Source organism: Artibeus jamaicensis, unplaced genomic scaffold, assembly GCF_021234435.1.
Source record: "Artibeus jamaicensis isolate MK-2021 breed Jamaican fruit bat unplaced genomic scaffold, CSHL_Jam_final scaffold_847, whole genome shotgun sequence".
Taxonomy (NCBI): Eukaryota; Metazoa; Chordata; class Mammalia; order Chiroptera; family Phyllostomidae; genus Artibeus; species Artibeus jamaicensis.
This window is the reverse complement of record NW_026522057.1, coordinates 14,094,637-14,111,075: the sequence shown is the minus strand read 5'-3', so window position 1 is coordinate 14,111,075 and position 16,439 is coordinate 14,094,637. Positions and strand designations below refer to the sequence as shown.

General features: G+C 47.2%; 1 protein-coding gene across 5 annotated transcripts in view; it reads right to left on the bottom strand.

The window, feature by feature from the left end:
* Positions 1-2,205: 2,205 nt before the first annotated feature.
* PTAFR (platelet activating factor receptor) overlaps positions 2,206-16,439 on the bottom strand; it is a 39,256-nt gene continuing 25,022 nt past the window's right edge. For all 5 annotated transcript variants that reach the window (XM_037149517.2, XM_037149518.2, XM_037149520.2 and 2 more), the window contains exon 2: positions 2,206-7,550. In XM_037149517.2, the coding sequence (XP_037005412.1) occupies positions 6,477-7,502 (1,026 nt within the window). In that variant the 5' untranslated portion in view covers positions 7,503-7,550 and the 3' untranslated portion in view covers positions 2,206-6,476. The remainder of the gene's footprint in view (positions 7,551-16,439) is intronic.

The window sequence follows — 16,439 nt, the reverse complement described above, 5'->3', positions numbered from 1 at the left end:
ATGAGGAAACAGAAGCCCAGGGAGCCAAACAGTCTGCCCCAAATCATAGACTAGGTGATTAGGTGATAGACTAGGTGAAGCCAGAAATTGAGTCGGGTCACACGGTCCCAGAGGCCAGTTTATGGATCACTATGCAACACACCGCAGGCTTTGGAGTCAGTATTCAAACTCAAATGACTAGTGAGTACAGACTACAGACTCACTAGTAACCAGAAAGAAATTCAAACTAAAAACAAAATTTTACTTCACACCCACCAACACTTTGAAAGTTGGACAATGCCAAGAGTGGGTGGGGGACTGGGGAAATAGGAACTCTCATGTAACTATGAGTAGGAGTGAGCGTAGGCTGGTGCAGCCATTTCAGAAGTGACTTACTTGGCAATTCTTCATTCCATGAAGTACAGGTGGGGCCCATGACCTGGGAATGTCACTCCGGGGTATGCATCCCAGAGAGATTTTTACATTCATTCTTAGGAGAACATGGGGAAGCATCTCCTCAAAGGAGCTGAGAGCAACGTAAGTGTCCATTACCAGGGGAATAGGTAAGTAAGATGTAAATGCACACAGTGGAGGGTGATGGAGCAGATGTTGGCAGCAATGAACCAGAGGTACGCACTACAACACAGTTAAATTGTAAAAACAACGTCGAAAGGAATTGGGGAAAAAACAAGACCTGGAATGAGGTCCATAGCCCAATATATGTATTATGACCTTTATGTCAATGTGAAATTAATACGCACAGAAGATACAAAAGAAGTCAAGGATGTGGAACCCTAGAACTGTTAGGGGAAAGACCAGAGAATATTAAAGAAAACGACATGCATTCAGACAGAAAACTGTATAAGAGAAGTGTCTTGCAAAAACACTTAGTAGAAGATCTATGCATTCCTGTTCTATCAAGTTACCTTGACAAGTCATTTCCCCTTTTTGATCCTCGCTTTTCTTGTCTGGAAGATGGAAGATATGGACCTTCACGTGTAGACATTGTGAAGGATGTGGACAGAGGAAACCAGTGTAGAATAGGAAGCAAGGACCCACACAGACCCAGCTGTTCACTGTGTGGCCTTGGGGAATCATTTCATTCTAAGCTTCTGCTTTAAATAAGGTGGTCAAGGCAGACATCACTGGGAGGGACATCTGAGTAACTCCTTGAAGAAGTCAAGGGGGTAAGCCACACAGATATCTGGGGGGAAAGTGATTCAGAGGGAAGAGTCAGTTCTGCCCACACGTAATGATGGGAAGCTCCCCTCACAGTGCCCTGGGCACGATAAGCTGTCTGTAGCCACTGAGTGTTCACCTCCTTCCCTCCCCTTACAGAGATGTCCAGATCCAGGTGACCACTTAATGCACCTTCTAGCTTCAGTGACAATGACTTTCTGGCTTCGAAAGTTTTCTGAAGCACTGCATTCACATCCACTGTCCACCTGCAGGAGTCCTTCCCTCACTGACCACAGGAACCATGCTGAGGAAGGGGTCATTGCTGCTGGATGTCAGAGCCCTCAACTCAGACAGGAAGCTGGAAGCAGCAGGGCAGGGCCCCTTGGCAGCTGCTGTGATCCTCAAGAGACTCCTACCCCAGCACACACCAAAGCTAGGACAGTGCCTAGAGGGGTGTGAGCAAAACCACAGTCACATGGGGGGAAGACAGAAGGAGAGGGACCCACATTTACTAAGACTAGCTCTTTTACCATTACAAATCACAGAACCACCCTGGCTGGTGTGGCTCGTGGGTTGAGTGCCGGCCTGTGAACCAAAGGGTCGCTGGTTTGATTCCCAGTCAGGGCGCATGCTTGGGTTGCAGGGCCAGGTCCCCAGCAGGGGGCAGGTGAGAGGCAAACACACATTGATGTTTTTCTCTCCCTCTCTTTCTCCCCCCCGCCCTAAAAAATAAATAAATAAAATCTTTAAAAATAATCACAGAACCCCTCCAAGTCTCAACTCCCCCATCTATAAAATAGTATGAAAACATCAATTCTGTAATGGTTGTGATGATTCATGGGATAAGATTTGTGAAGCTGACAAGCAAATATCTGGGGCTTAACAAAAAGTAGTTCCCTTTCCTCTGCAACCCAGTACCTGGGAGGCAGCCATTGTCATATTCAATCAGCTCAGGTCTTTATTTATTACATTCATTTCTATGTGGATGGAATAACCTGCCTTTCATGGAGGATGAGACACCAAATAAAAACTGCTTGGCAGTTACTGGGTCAAAATACGTACTCCATAGGTGTTTGTTGGATACCTGGATGGATGGATGGATGGATGGATGGATGGATGGATGGATGGACTGATGAATGAATGATTGGGTAAGTGGGGAGATGGTTTGCTGGCAGAATGTCAGGGGAAACATAATTAGTATTACAAAAATACAAGTCTACACAAAACCAGTTATATTTTACAAGAAGATTTTATTGTACCTATTTGTAGCCACAGGTCTCAAGCACAGATATACCATAGATGAGTAAAAAGCAGCATGAACATGCCCAGTTCTAGTCACCCGTGACCAACTACAGGGGAAGTCAGAGATGTAATGTGGCTCCAATGGTAAAGATGTCTGGGAAATGCTGGACTCTCTGTTTGTTTGTTTTTTTAATATTTTATTTATTTACTTTTAAAGAGAGGGGAAGGGAAGAAAAGAGAGGGGGAGAGAAACATCAATGTGTGGTTGTCTTTCATGTGTTCCCCACTGGGGACCTGGCCAGCAACCCAGGCATGTGCCCTGACTGAGAATCAAACCAGTGACCCTTTGCTTCACAGGCCCGTGCTCAATCCACTGAGCTATACCAGGGTTCTGTTTAAACAGCCAGGGCTCTGTTTAAACTTCTGTGACTGTTTAACGTTCTGTTGCTTCAGTCTTGACTGATTACCCAGAAAACTGGAATGCTGCCCCAAAATAAATGTCATGCCCTCAGGCAGGAGGCTAGTGAATGCACAGAGTGTGGATAACTGCCTGATGTTATTTGTTAACTTAGAAATGCATTGTTCTTTCTGGTGGTCTGCATGACTACCCACCATGTGTTTTTACTATTAATCCCCTATGAAAAAGAGACCCTGTTCTGGAAGAGTGTGGATTTTTTTCCCAACCGGCCACCACTGGGAGCAGATAGCTGCTTTGCCCATGTATGGAGTTTCTCCTGTTAAATTCTTAGGAATTTGAATAAGACTACGTGTCAGTTCTTGGGAATCATTCCTGAATTTAGGCTTTTGGGGTTTTCCCCCGACACCTAAACTTAGCACTCTCAAGTCTATTCCTCATCTTTCCGGGTGGGGCAGGTCTTGCATGTGCCAACGTTCCCCAGCTGAGATCACTGGGGGACACCCTGAGGGGAAAGCTGACTTACGAGATGGTTGGAAGTCCTGAGTGGTGATTTTGTTCTTCGAAATAATTACAAACCAGCTTTTCCTATCATCCCTGTCACCATTGCGAGAAATGAGACACAGAGCTTAGCAACCAATTCTGCGTTTGCTGCAGCTCAGCGCTGTGTAATTTCTACAATCACTTGGCCGTTCTGAGTCCCATGTTCCCCTCAGTAAGATAAACGGATTGGACCCATCCAGCTCCAAAACATTCTGATCCTCTGAAAATCCCTGACATCTTCCTTTAACTATGAACATAGAACTTTAGAAGGACCTGTATTATTAAATTCCTTTTCTACTTGTCCCTGAAGAGTCCCTCAAACCCTTTCAAAATAAATGTGTATAAATGTCAATATGTCTGTTGATGCTACACCCTGGGAAAGCAGTGAGCCTTGGAGCCAGACTGATCTCAGTTCCAGGCCTTTTGCCGATACATTGGTGAGAAAGATTCAGTTCCTGCCCCAGGAAAGAGAAGGCGGACATTGAAATGCATAAACTTCAATGACCGAAGTAATTAAGGTACAGACAAGTTAGACCCTTCCGGCCCTAAAATGCTGCTAGGAGAAAGGCAATGACCCTGCCTGGAGGCCTTCGGGAAGGTTGTCTATAAGGAATATTCTGGGCAAAAAGAAGAGAGAGCATCTGAGGTCACGAACAAGTGGAGAGCACAAGGGGAGTAAATGTGGCTGTATTCAGGTGGTACAGAGACCAGCATGGGCCAGACTGAAACACTCCTCCATGGGTCCCGGGTAGGAGCAAGACCCTGTCCTGTGTGTTGAGGTAGCATTCTGGAAGAAGCGAGGGAGTTAGATTGTCGACTTACTCTTAATTGAGCACTTACTGAATACAGACCCCTTGCACTTCACACACAGTACAGCAGTGTTTCCTGGGGTGCACTATGCAAGTCCCTGGGGGCATATGAGGTGACTTTAGACAGGACACCAAGAATATTTTAATTTTAATAATTACGCTTGAAGTTTACCTTCTGTGTGTGGCAGGTGGCATTCGTTTTTGTTCACAATTTAGTAATAAAACATCCTTTTGAATAATTTAAGTTTTAAAAAGTGACCCGATTTAAAGAAAAATGTTTATTAAGCAAACATACTGCTGGTACATAGCTATTGCAAAAGTTGCAAAGTGGGCACATGAACCCTGACATTCAAGAAACACTGTGCTTTAGCGTATAAGTGTTCACCTCATTCCAAGCACTTTTGGTTGCAAGTAATAGATAAATCAGCTTCAGCAAAATAAGAGAAGACACCCTAGCCAAGAACTCTCACAGGCTCCAAAGGAAAAAGTGCAGCTGTGCCTCCGAAGGGCTTGGCCTGGAGGAGGCGGAGAGCCGCGGGTCCCTGGTAACACCGCCACCCCCTCCGGGCTTCGGGGTCTCCCTCTGGTCTCCTCTCTGCTCTGCGCATCTCCTTCTCCAGTACACGCGTGTAGGGGGCTGCCTGCCGCCACCGTCCCAACCCCGGCACAGAGGCACAGACACACACATGTAGACGCACATACTCACAGCTCCAGTTTCCTCTCTTTGGGTGAGGGATCTGCGGAGCCTGAAAGAACATCCCTAAATCTTGCTACTTGTTCCTGAGAGAATTTGACTAGCTCACCTTTCATCCATTCAACTCCTATAGGAGGATTGAGGGGACCAAATTTTCAGAAGAAGGGAGAATCTGGGATGAGCATCTGCAAGAGGTATCTGCCTCAGCAACTTAATTCACTGCTCAGAACAACCCCATAAGGTAGGAAATTCAGTTCCCAGTCCCTCAGCAGGAAGTGACAAAGGCAAGACTTGAACCTGGGTCTATGTGACACCAAAGCTCTAGTCAGCTGCACTATCAACCTGGTCACCATCAGCTAAGTCAGGCTCACAGCCACCATTGCGAACACGAGGGGTTTCCTGGCCCACGGGGAGGCAGTTATCAAAATCATCAATCCAGTGCTTGCCCAGTAGACAAAATACAAGGATCCCAACTTTATGGGAAAACTATTGGAAAGGGAAGATTTCTTAGAAGGTCCACAAGGCTCAGGAAACCAGAGAAGGCTCTTCCAAGTCCTGGGTCTAAGGCTGCCAGATTCGTACTGCAGGTACTCAGCTCAGGGTGCAAGAGGAGGCCCGTTTGGATACACCCCGAAAATCAAGGTGCCTGCTGGCCCTGGGGACCCTAACTGCTCCTCCCACCTCCTAGACACTCAATTAGGAGGGGTCCCCTAGAAATCGAGGAAGGGAGACTGGCAGGCTCCTTCCTGGCCAGGGCCCCTCCCACACGCAGGCACTTCCCAGCCAAAGCTCCTGTTTGTGTGGAAGCCTCCGGGCAGCTCGGCACGCTGGGTGGCCAGAGTTCCGCCTTGAGAGGCTTTTGCCCTCCTACAGCAGGTGGTTGCCCCACAGCAGGTACTTCCTCGGGGGTCCGTCACTGAGACAGACAGATGGATTTGGCGATCCTGTCCTTCCCACGGCTCCAGAGCCAATCCGGGCCTGAAACGAGGCCTCTGTAGGGAGACACATGTGCCTCAGGAAACAAGCTCCCCATCCCAGAGTTTGGTCTCTGCACATTTTTTCTTCTCTGGTCACCATTCAGCATGTTGTTGGGTGAGTTGGGAGAAGTTTCCACCCAGCTACTTCCCTAAGAAGGGCGATAAAGACCTTGGGCCTGTGGGTGGAGACAGGGCGGCACCGTCTTCTCTCAGAATTCTGTCCCAGAGATACCGTCAGGTCACCAGGAGAGTGTCTCTTTCCCGAAACCCCTTTCCCTGCCTTTCCAGTGATAAAGGGAGTGGTTGCCCACACCGGGTTGCGCTGCTGTCCTGTAGGGTGAACTGGGCGGCTCAGCCCCCAAGTCCTGCCCCAGCTCTGACTTTTTTCCCAGAGCTCTCAGATGCAGGCACCCGGAGGAGGTCACCAGCCAGGGTTACTATGGCAGGGGCCCAAAGGCGGCTCAAGGGACTCATTCCAGTTCGGGATTTTCAGCAGTCTGGCTCTTTACCGTCCCCACCTTGGGGAGGTGGCTCCCGTATCTAATGGGCCGCCAGGTGCCCAGGGAAGAGGTGCCCAGGCCGCAGCAAATATCCCTTCTTCCCCCGTGTCAGTCACGATGTCCATGTCTCTGGGCTGGCTAATTTTTGAGGGAATTGGCAGGGACGTGGTTGAGCGGCAAGACCACCTCGGTGCCCGTCTCCATGGTGGCCAGGGGGCACTTCCTGCTGCTGCGCATGCTGTGGAACCTCTCCGTGAAGTGCTTGCGGAACTTCTTGGTGAGGAAACAGTAGATGACGGGGTCTAAGACACAGTTGGTGCTGAGGAGGCAGAGGGTGACCTGGTGCGCATCATTAATAGACTGGTGGAATTCTTTCTGGTAGCCCAGCTCGGCCAGGGTCCAGGGCAGCTGCACCATGTGGTGAGGCACAAAGCAGATGATGAACACAGCCAGGACCGTGCAGACCATCCACAGCGCCCGGTGCTTGACCTCCGCGTTGCGCTGCATCGGCATGGGCTGCGTGAGCAGCGTGCGGATGATGACCAGGTTGCAGAAGAGGATGAGGAGGAAGACAAGGAGAAAGCCGAACACGAGGAAGACGTGAACGATGAGGACTGGGATGCTGCCCTGTTCATAATGTTCAAAGCAGCGGGTGATGTTGCCTGTGCCGGTCTTGTTGGGCACGACGTTGGTGGAGTCCAGAACGAAGAAGTAGGCTGCAGCGGCCACAATGGACACCCAGATGACCAGGGACAAACAGATGCCACGCTTGCGGGTGGTGGCCTGAGCGGTCTTGATGGGCTGCGTCACCGCCTGGTAGCGGTTGTAAGTGATGACGGCCAGGAAAGCCACCGAGCAGTAGGTGTTAATGAAGAAGAAGCAGCCAGCCAGATTGCACAGGTAGTTGGGAAGAATCCAGTCACCCTGGTGGTGGTAGTAGATGATCCACAGGGGCAGGGTGACCAGGAAGAGCAGGTCAGCCATGGTGAGGTTCACCATGAAGATCTTTATCTCATTGAGTTTCTTGGAAGGGTAGAGGTGGACGAAGACCCACAGCACGTAGCCGTTCGCGATGACCCCCAGCACAAAGATGATGCTGTAAAAAATCGGGAAGAGGGTGTATCGGAACTCAGAGTCCACACGAGGGTGATCATTCTTCTCCATCGCTCTGGCCTGGAAAAGGCCGTTGGTCACTGTCCTGCTCGTCTGTGCCTGGAAGACCACACGGGAACTCTGGTTAATGAAGGGGCAGCAGGGGCTGTTTTATTTCATCAGTTCCAAGATTCCTATGGTGTGTATTTTTATAACTCTAAAATCGATGGCCTCTTCCAATTAATTTCTTTTGAAATAAAATGGTTTTTAATTTTAAAGTTTGGAAAGGCTAGGTTTTTTTTGTTTTTGTTTTTTTTTAGGATTTTATTTATTTATCTTTAGAGGGGAAGGGAAGGAGAGAGGGAGAGAAATATCCATGTATGGTTGCCTCTCATGCGTCCCACGCTGGGAACTGGCCTGCAACCCAGGCATGTGCCCTGACTGGGAATCAGACCACGATCCTTTGGTTCTCAGGCCCATGCTCAACCCACTGAGCTACACCAGCCAGGGCTTAAAATGTTTTGTCTTTTTTTTTAAGGAATTACACCTGATATTTCACAAAATCAATGGCAGCTCAGTTTTGACAGTGGAAACATTTAAAGAAGCTTATAGATACTTAACCAGGTCAGTTTAAAGAAACAACTGGTTCTAATAGGAATTTTGATGACCGAGAAAATTTTTGTGCTTTGTTCCATTTACTGTGGTCATGGTTTGTCTGTGTTAAATAAAGGTAGCTTGATTATTCTAAGAATTCATTGTGATTTCTTTAGAAACTAAAAGTCACCTTCAAGGCACACTGCGAATTGCACAGTTCATCTGAACTACATAGTTTCATGCTGCAGGAGCTTTTCCACCACTGAAGACAGCTCTGCCATCGGACCCCAGAGCTCTAGGATAATTGTTCTTAAAGTGGGTCCACAGAATGAGGAGGGAGGAATATTTCTGAGACCTTTAGGGGACCCATGAAGTCAAAACTATTGTCATAAAAATACATGGTATGCCTTTTTCACTATGCTGACATTTGTATTGATGTTGCAAAACTGCTAGCTCCTTGGCATAAATCAAGGCAGCAGCACCAGGCTATAGTAGGAGTTAGATTCTTTATAGCTCTGCACTTGGTGTTTTTTTTAAAAAGCCAATTTCTCTTTAAATCACATTAAAATGTCCTAGGTAAAGCAAGGAAACTATTAATTTTATTAAACCTTGAGTACTACACATCTTTTTTGAAAAGTTTCTTTATTTTTAGAGAGTGGGGGAGGGAGGAAGAAAGAGAGGGAAAGAAACATCAGTGTGTGGTTGCCTCTCGCATGCCCCCCACTGGGGACCCAGCCCACAATTCAGCCATGTGCCCTGACTGGGAATCAAACTGGCGACCCTTTGGTTCGCAGACTGGCACTCAGTCCACTGAGTCACACAAGCCAGGGTAAGTATACATCTTTTTTAAAAAGATGAGTACACATTTTTTTTTCTTTAATTTATTGGGGTGAGATTGGTTAACAATTATACAGATTTCAGGCATGTAATCTTACAGTATATCATCTGTACACTGTAGCATATGTTCGCCACCCCAAGTTCAGTCTCCTTCCATCACCATTGCCCCCTTTCCCTTCTCCTACCTCCCCCAACCCCCTTCCAGCTGGCAGTCACCATCCAGTTGTCTGTGTCCCCGACTCTCTTTTTTTCTTTGCTTAATCCCTTCACCCTTCTCACCGGCCCCCCTCCTCCTCCCCTCTTTTTTTTAGTTTTCTGCATCAAAATGGGAAACACTTTTGCAAACTGAGGTAAATTATTCATCTTCGGGGGGAAAGCACTTATGTGATTGTTTGAACTATGAGATGAACTTTGAGGATCGCCATTATCATTTGAAAAAATGACCGACTGTGTTTTTTCAGACTTCAGTATCTAGCAGAAATTTTCTCAGATGTGAGGGTGTGAACCCATTCCTTCAAGGAAAACCAGTTATGTATTGCCACCGATAAAATTCAAGCTTTCAAGGGAAAACAGAGTTTTTGGAAAAATCGTATGTGCCAGAGGGAGCTTGACAGCTTTCCCACACTTAAAGAATTTTCTGATGAGATTGGTGCTGATATTAATAAATGACATTTTTTTATATCTTATAATGAAAGGTCAGTATTTGAAAGAACTACATAACTCAGTGAACTGATATTTTCCCAATGAGGAAGACATAATATTTCAAAATTCTGCATCGGTAAAAGATTTGAAGGGTCAGATACTCCAATACCTCATGGGCTAACAAATTACAAAAAGTTGCATGATATTATCCAGGTTCCCATTGCAACTAACCTCTAAGAAACTACCCTTTGTGAAGCTCTGATGTAGTATCGAAGAAGACTGGCACCAATGACCTGAAGAAGACATCAAAATATCCCTCCCTTTACAAATACTTGTCTGTGTGAGGCCAAGTTTTCTTCATATATTTCAGCCAAAATGACACATCACCACAGACTGAATACAGAAGCAGATATGAGTCCAGCTGTGTTCTATCAAATCTAACAATGAAGTGATTTGCAAAAAATGTAAATAAATGCTACTCTTCTCCCTAAAATGTTTTGAAAATTTTAGTTAGTTTTCACTAAGAATGTTATTTATGTTAACATGGAATGAGTGTATTATTGGTTTCCATATGAAAAAATTTTTAGAATGTCTTAATTTTGAACATGGCAAACATTGATAGATATGACCCATATAAACAGAAGCTCACTGGGGCCCTCAAAGATTGTTGAGGATATAAAGAGATCCTGAGACCAGAAGATTCGAAAATTACTGCTCCACAACCTCAGTCAGGTCCTCCCCTCTAACTCTTGAGCCCAAGATGCCCATTCATTTGAGACTGGCTTTGTTTCTTTCCGCTGCTGGACCTCCTTGCCTGGAGGGACCCTGTTTCTGGGGTCTGAGGGAGGTGAGGAGGCAGCCCATGGCTGGGAGTGTGCAGCGCTCCTCAATATGAGTCTCTGAGGAAGTCACATCCCTCCCCACGCCCCACACCACACTCCCCTCCTCCCCCAAGTCAGTCCCTTCCTCTCCCCAGGTTTAGGCTCCAGCTCAGTGGGTTAGGGGAAAGTCTCCTCAGAACCTGCCCCTCTCCAGCCAGAAAACTCAATGCAAGACATCCTTCTGGGCCCAGCCCCCTGTGCCAGGGCTGCCTGGGCTTGTTGAGGAGGTCTCCCCGCCAGGATTGGGAGGGTAAGTCTTGTGAGGCACTCACTTGGGTACTAAATGGAAGGGGTCACCAAACAATTCAGTAATCAAAATAAATAAAATTTTGTTGCAATAGTTTTAAAAATCAAAAGCAGTATTATTGATTCTTCCTTTCGCCTCCGACTATGATACGGCTCTGCCTGGCGCTACCATGTTCCTGTCTACACTTAAAATGTTGGTGCTTTGCTGTGTCTCTCCACCCCACGCCCCTCTCCTTCCTTGGAGAGGGAATGAAAACTACTCTCTACACCTCTTCTCTTCGTAAATTCTCTCACAGCCCATGCCACCAACCACCCCAACATTTTGGTGGCCCATACAGGGATAGTCTCTATTTCTCCCTCTTCTCCAGCCTCCTGAGACTTGTGACCAGGGGAGCAGTAGGCAGCAGAAGCTCATCCCGGGCTGACCCCCCAACACTGTCTCTGCGAGGTTCCGAGAGAAGGTTGTGATCCTTCTCCATCCCTCCGGACTGTGGGGCAGCCTCCTCCTCACCCATCTTCACGGCCAGCGATCGAAACAAGAAAACTTGTTTTTTCTGTAGGACAACTTGTAAATTATACCCTCATAAGCAATATTGAAACATTTATATTTTCTTCCCTGCCTACTCACTCCAGAATTTGGCAACTCTTAATGAAGTCATGCTGGGACTCTGGATGTAACCAGAATGCCTTAAGGAATTAAGGTTGACTTTCAAAGCCAAGAAGAGCCCCTGGGAGAAAAGGCCTGGTACCTTGCTTTGTCACGTGGTTCATGGCAGTCTTTACAGGACTGGGAATTACTGGAAAGCAAGAACAGAGCAACTGTTCCCCATCAGCACGGGCAGGAGATAACATTGGAACAAACTGCAGTCTTGTGTTACAGCACCCTGGCAGCACCCCAACAGCCCAGGGGCCTCCTGACAGCACCCCCTTTTTAATCCAATTATAATCCAATAAAAGCTCAAAGCCCCTGCCCCCCCAAAAAAACGAAATAAAATAAATAATAAAATGTTGGTATTTTGACAAACTCATAGATACAGACAACAAACTGACAGCTACCAGAAGGAAAGGGGATGGGGGAGGGTGAAGTGGGTAAAGGGGTCAAATGTAAGGTGTTAGATGGAAACTGGGTTTCTGGTGGCGCACCCACTGTAGTGTAGGCAGCTATCGAATTATAATGTTGTGCACCTGGAACTTATATAATGTTATTAACCTATGTTACCTCAATTTTCAAAGATGGTATTTTGTTCATGGACTTTTTTTTGCATTAATTGGTTTTTTAGAAAAGTCTTTTCACCTTGTGAACAGGGCACATACACAGGCCTGACTCTCACTCAGGCACTCATTCATTGGACAAGCAAGTGCCACTGCAGGTCCCGGGCAGTCTGAAGGCCTCGGAGAGTAGACCAGTTCCTGCCCTTCAGTGGCTCACAGACCCTTTTGCAAAGGGGGAGATTCCGAAATAGACAAGGGACACGTGTTACAGTGGGAGAGGTTCCAGATGCCAGGGTGATTTTGAGATGGTGCTTCTAGCCCTGACTTGATAGTTGGAAATGACCTTCGGTCTCTGCTGAAGGGCAAGAAGGAGTTGGCCTGATGCGGACCCCAGGCAGGGGGACAGCACGTACAGGACCTGGAAGAATGGAAGAGCAGCTGCCTTGTTCTCAGGGAAATGGAGACATTCAGTTTGGCTACAACCTCATGTGTGTAGGGGTGGGGGGGGGGGGCTAAGGAGAGACAGGGCCTACAAAGTCAACATCAGTCAACTTAAGGAGGGTCTTGCCTATTAGGCTAAGGAGTTTGAACTTGATTCTTCAGAAAATGGGAAGTTGTGGAAGGATATAGAGCTTGGAAAGGACAGGGCTGGATCTGGGTCTGGGGAAGATGGCTGTGACTGCTGTACGCAGAATGGCTGGCCAGGCTTCGGCCCTGATGCAAGGAGATAGCAACTGCAACTGTCTGCAGGGCCAGCAGAGGTCTGGACCACGGCAGAGCTGATGGAGAGAAGTTATTCATGGTTGTGAGAGTTATTTGGGAGATCAAATGGACAGGACTCAGTGATGAATGGGATGCCGGTTGATAGAAAGGGAGGAGTGAAGGACCGCCAGGTTTCTGGCCCAGATGATTGGGGCTGGGGTGCTGTCTATCTTCATGGAAAGGACCTGAGGAGGACCCGCGGGGGGTGGGGAGGATGAATTCAGTTGGGGACATATCTCATTCAGAGTGCCTGTGAAACATCCAGGAGGATCCAAGGTTAAGTCCTGAAGAATCCATCATGAAAAGACAAATCAGAGGAGGAGGAGAAACCTAGGAAAGAGTCAAGGACAGAATGGTCAGAGAGGTAGGAAGAGAGCAGGGGTGGAGGGTGCCATGCTGGGGACCTAATGAGGAAAATTCCAGGAATGTAGGAGCAAGTTGTCTGTGTTGTAAAAAGAAAGTCACAAGGAAATCAAGTACTGGGTTGGCCCAAAAGTCACACTTTTCATATTCGCCAATAACTTTACTGATTTGGATATTTTTAGTATTGTCGGCTCTCTCCCGTGGGGTATAACGTTGATTGTTCTCAATTAATGTCTTGACTTGATCACTATCAAGTTCAGTTGGTCTACCCGACCATGGAGCATTGTCCAGCAACATGTCTCCAGCATGAAACTTCACAAACCACTTTTGACACGTTCGACCAGTCACCGCACCTTCTCCATACACTGCACAGATGTTTTTTTGTTTCAGTTGCCTATTTTCTTCCACCTTCAATATTAAAATGTCTACACACAAATTCACCAATTTTGATAAGTTTTTTTAACACATGCTTAGCTGACAGCTGTCACAATATCAACCTAACAAAATTATTTTGCATGAAGTTAAAGACAACTAAGTGCTACTAGAACCATCTTATGGAAAAAGCAAATGCACTTTTTGGCCAACCCAACAGAAGGCAGACAGAAAAGCGAATATTGAATATGGCGACATGGAAACCTATCTCACGTGATTAGAGGCTAATTGTTTCCTAAGCATGAGTTGAAGGGTGAACAAGAAGCAAGGAGTTGAATTGTCAAATTCTCATTCAAGAAGCTTAATAACTTGAAATAAGTAGAGAGAAGTCAGTAGAGATATAAATACATACAATTTCAAATTGTGATGAAGTCAATAAGAGGAATAGAAATAGTGACATGGAGTGACCAGGGAAGGCTTCTCAGAGGAGGTGACACAAACAAAACCAGAAGCTGCTTTGCCATGAAGCCCATAAAGTTTGACCTTCAAGTCCCCCTCCTAGGCCTTGTATCTGATTGTGTATTTGTAATTTGGTATCTTTTCTTCAAAGGGGGCCCCCAAAATTGGATAAGCTTTATGGTCCTACAAAACTTGTACCTTCCCCTGTCTGAAATCTAAAAAGTGGGGAGAAATAAGTCAAGAGAAAACCTGGAATTATTCCTTGCAAAGTGTATCCTGTGTAAAAAGGACCTGCAAAGGAACAAGTCCATCATATTCTGAAACAGGAATAAATTGGTCATGTTCAAGGAACCGAAAGGTCAGCGTGGCCCTAGAGGTGTGACAACTGGAAAGAGTGAAGTGAGATCAGAGAGCAACAGACCCCAGATCGCCACGATAAGACGTTCAAATTTCATTCTTTGAGCATCAAAGAGTCACTGGAGTATGTCAGGCAGGTGAAAAACATGATCCAACTTGCTCTGGATGCTGGGCAGAGAGCAGATGGTGGGGACAAGAGTGGAAGCAGAGAGACCATTTTGGAGGCAAGAGATGATAGTGACATGGATCAGAAATTGGCATTTCCACGTCTTCTCTTTATCCCCAGCATGCAGCTCAAGCTCAGCCAGAGCAGAAGCTTGGTAAACATTTGCCGAGGGGAAAAATAGATCTCTAACAACCGACAAGACTGACCCCTTCATGAGAGCTGCAAGAAGCCTCACCCGAGGAGATGGTAGAGAACCCATCTATCCAGTGACACGACACAAGTGGCTGCCTGTTCCCCACAGCAGCTTCCACTCAAGGCAGTGAGCCCTCCAAACCTTGCTATTCGAACTGTGGCCTTTGGACCAAAAGCACCAGCATCACCCGTGAGCTTGTTACACCTGCAGAATCTCTAGTACTACCCAGACTGATGTCTTTTAACAAGATTCCTAGGTGATTCGTGTGCACAGTGAAGGTTGAGAAGCACTGTGTCTCAACACACTGCCAGCCACATACCTGCCTAATCTAACACCTTCCGTGGCTCCCCACTGCCCAGGATCAAGTCCAAGCTCCTTTCCCACCTCATCTTCCACCAGCCTCTATTGCTACTCACCCTCTACTTCAGCCACACAACTTCTTGCTGCTTCTCTTAACTCAATTTCTTCTCAGATCTCTGGACCTGTGCACAGGCTGTGGCCTCTACTGAGCATGGCTTTTGCCTGTTGCTTTATCTAGCAAACTCTTACTCATTTTTAAGACCTCATGGAAAGAGTGCCTTTTCTGGGCCGCCTTCCCTGATTGCCCCAGGCAGAATGAGCTGTACTCCTCTCTGAGTCACCATAGTACTGGGCACATTACTTGGTGCAGCGCCTGCATGGTACGTGGTGTTGATTTCTGTGGCTGTTTTCTCACCAGGCTGGGAGCTCCTTGAGGGCAGAGATTAGATCTTTTTTACCTCTTTGTCCTCGTGTCTGATACTGGGAACCGAAAGACTGAATGAATGGCCAAGCCCCAGATGACTAGTCAGAGGAGACAGGCGAGAAGGAAAGGTACCTAGTCTCTCTGGAGGAGGTATAGTAGCATGGGGAGAACAAGGCCTCTGGAGGCAGAAAGAGCTGGATTTATAACTGGCTCTGCCATTTACTTGCTGTGTGACTGTGGGCAAGTGATTTCACCCCTCTGAGTCTCAGTTTCTTCATCTGCAAGACCTTACAATCCTAATAATAGTTCCAAAGATAAGTATGCAAAGCGGCCACAAATAGCCAGACCAGACTCTCCCCACTGGCCCAGCTCCTTGGAGCTCAAGGAGAGAACTATGGGTCACCATCAACCCCAGGGGATCTAACTCACCTCTGGCTTTCCTGCCAGCTCCAGACAGAGCTTTAGACTAATGTCAACAAAGCTTTCCACAGCTCAGGAAGGGAATGAGCGCTTGGAGGGAGAAGGAGGAGGCGGCTCACAACGTGTGGGCACGACTCCCTGATGGGTCAAGGCAGGGCAGCAGGCCCAGGCCCAGCACTCAGCTGTGGGTGGGCTAGGTTGGCCATTAAATTCTTGGAGACAAAAAGAATTCCTCCATCTGGATCTCCCACCCTCTGCCCCGCAGAGCATTCAGCCCCAACCCCCACTCTGTCTACCATTCCCATCCCGTCTAATATTCCCAGTTCCTACAGAACCTGAGAAAGCTGGACAGTCAGAGGGGAGGGACTACCAGGATCGGGGCAGAAGGAAGTATAAGCTGGTTACTTCCCCAGTGTGGACTGTGGGTTGGGAAGTTGGGTTTACCAGTCAAATTGGCCCCTAACATTTGTGGGACCATATGTGGTCAAAAGTACAAATGTTTAAATATTTATAAGATATACGTCAGTCACTTCCAAGTTCATGCACGCTCTGGCAGCTCCTTGCAACCCAGCAAATCTGGGAGTGTATTCACCCGCAGATTATGGGCATGAAAGGGAAAGTGGGAGGGACACAGCTTCCAAGTCCCACATGGATCCAAGGACTCCTTGCCCTGTGTGGAGGGTGAGACTGGAGAGGAGCCAGAGCCAACGCACCTAAGCTCAGGGCACTGGGTGTGACTTACCAGTCAAGTGTACAGACACTCTCATCCATGATCACATTT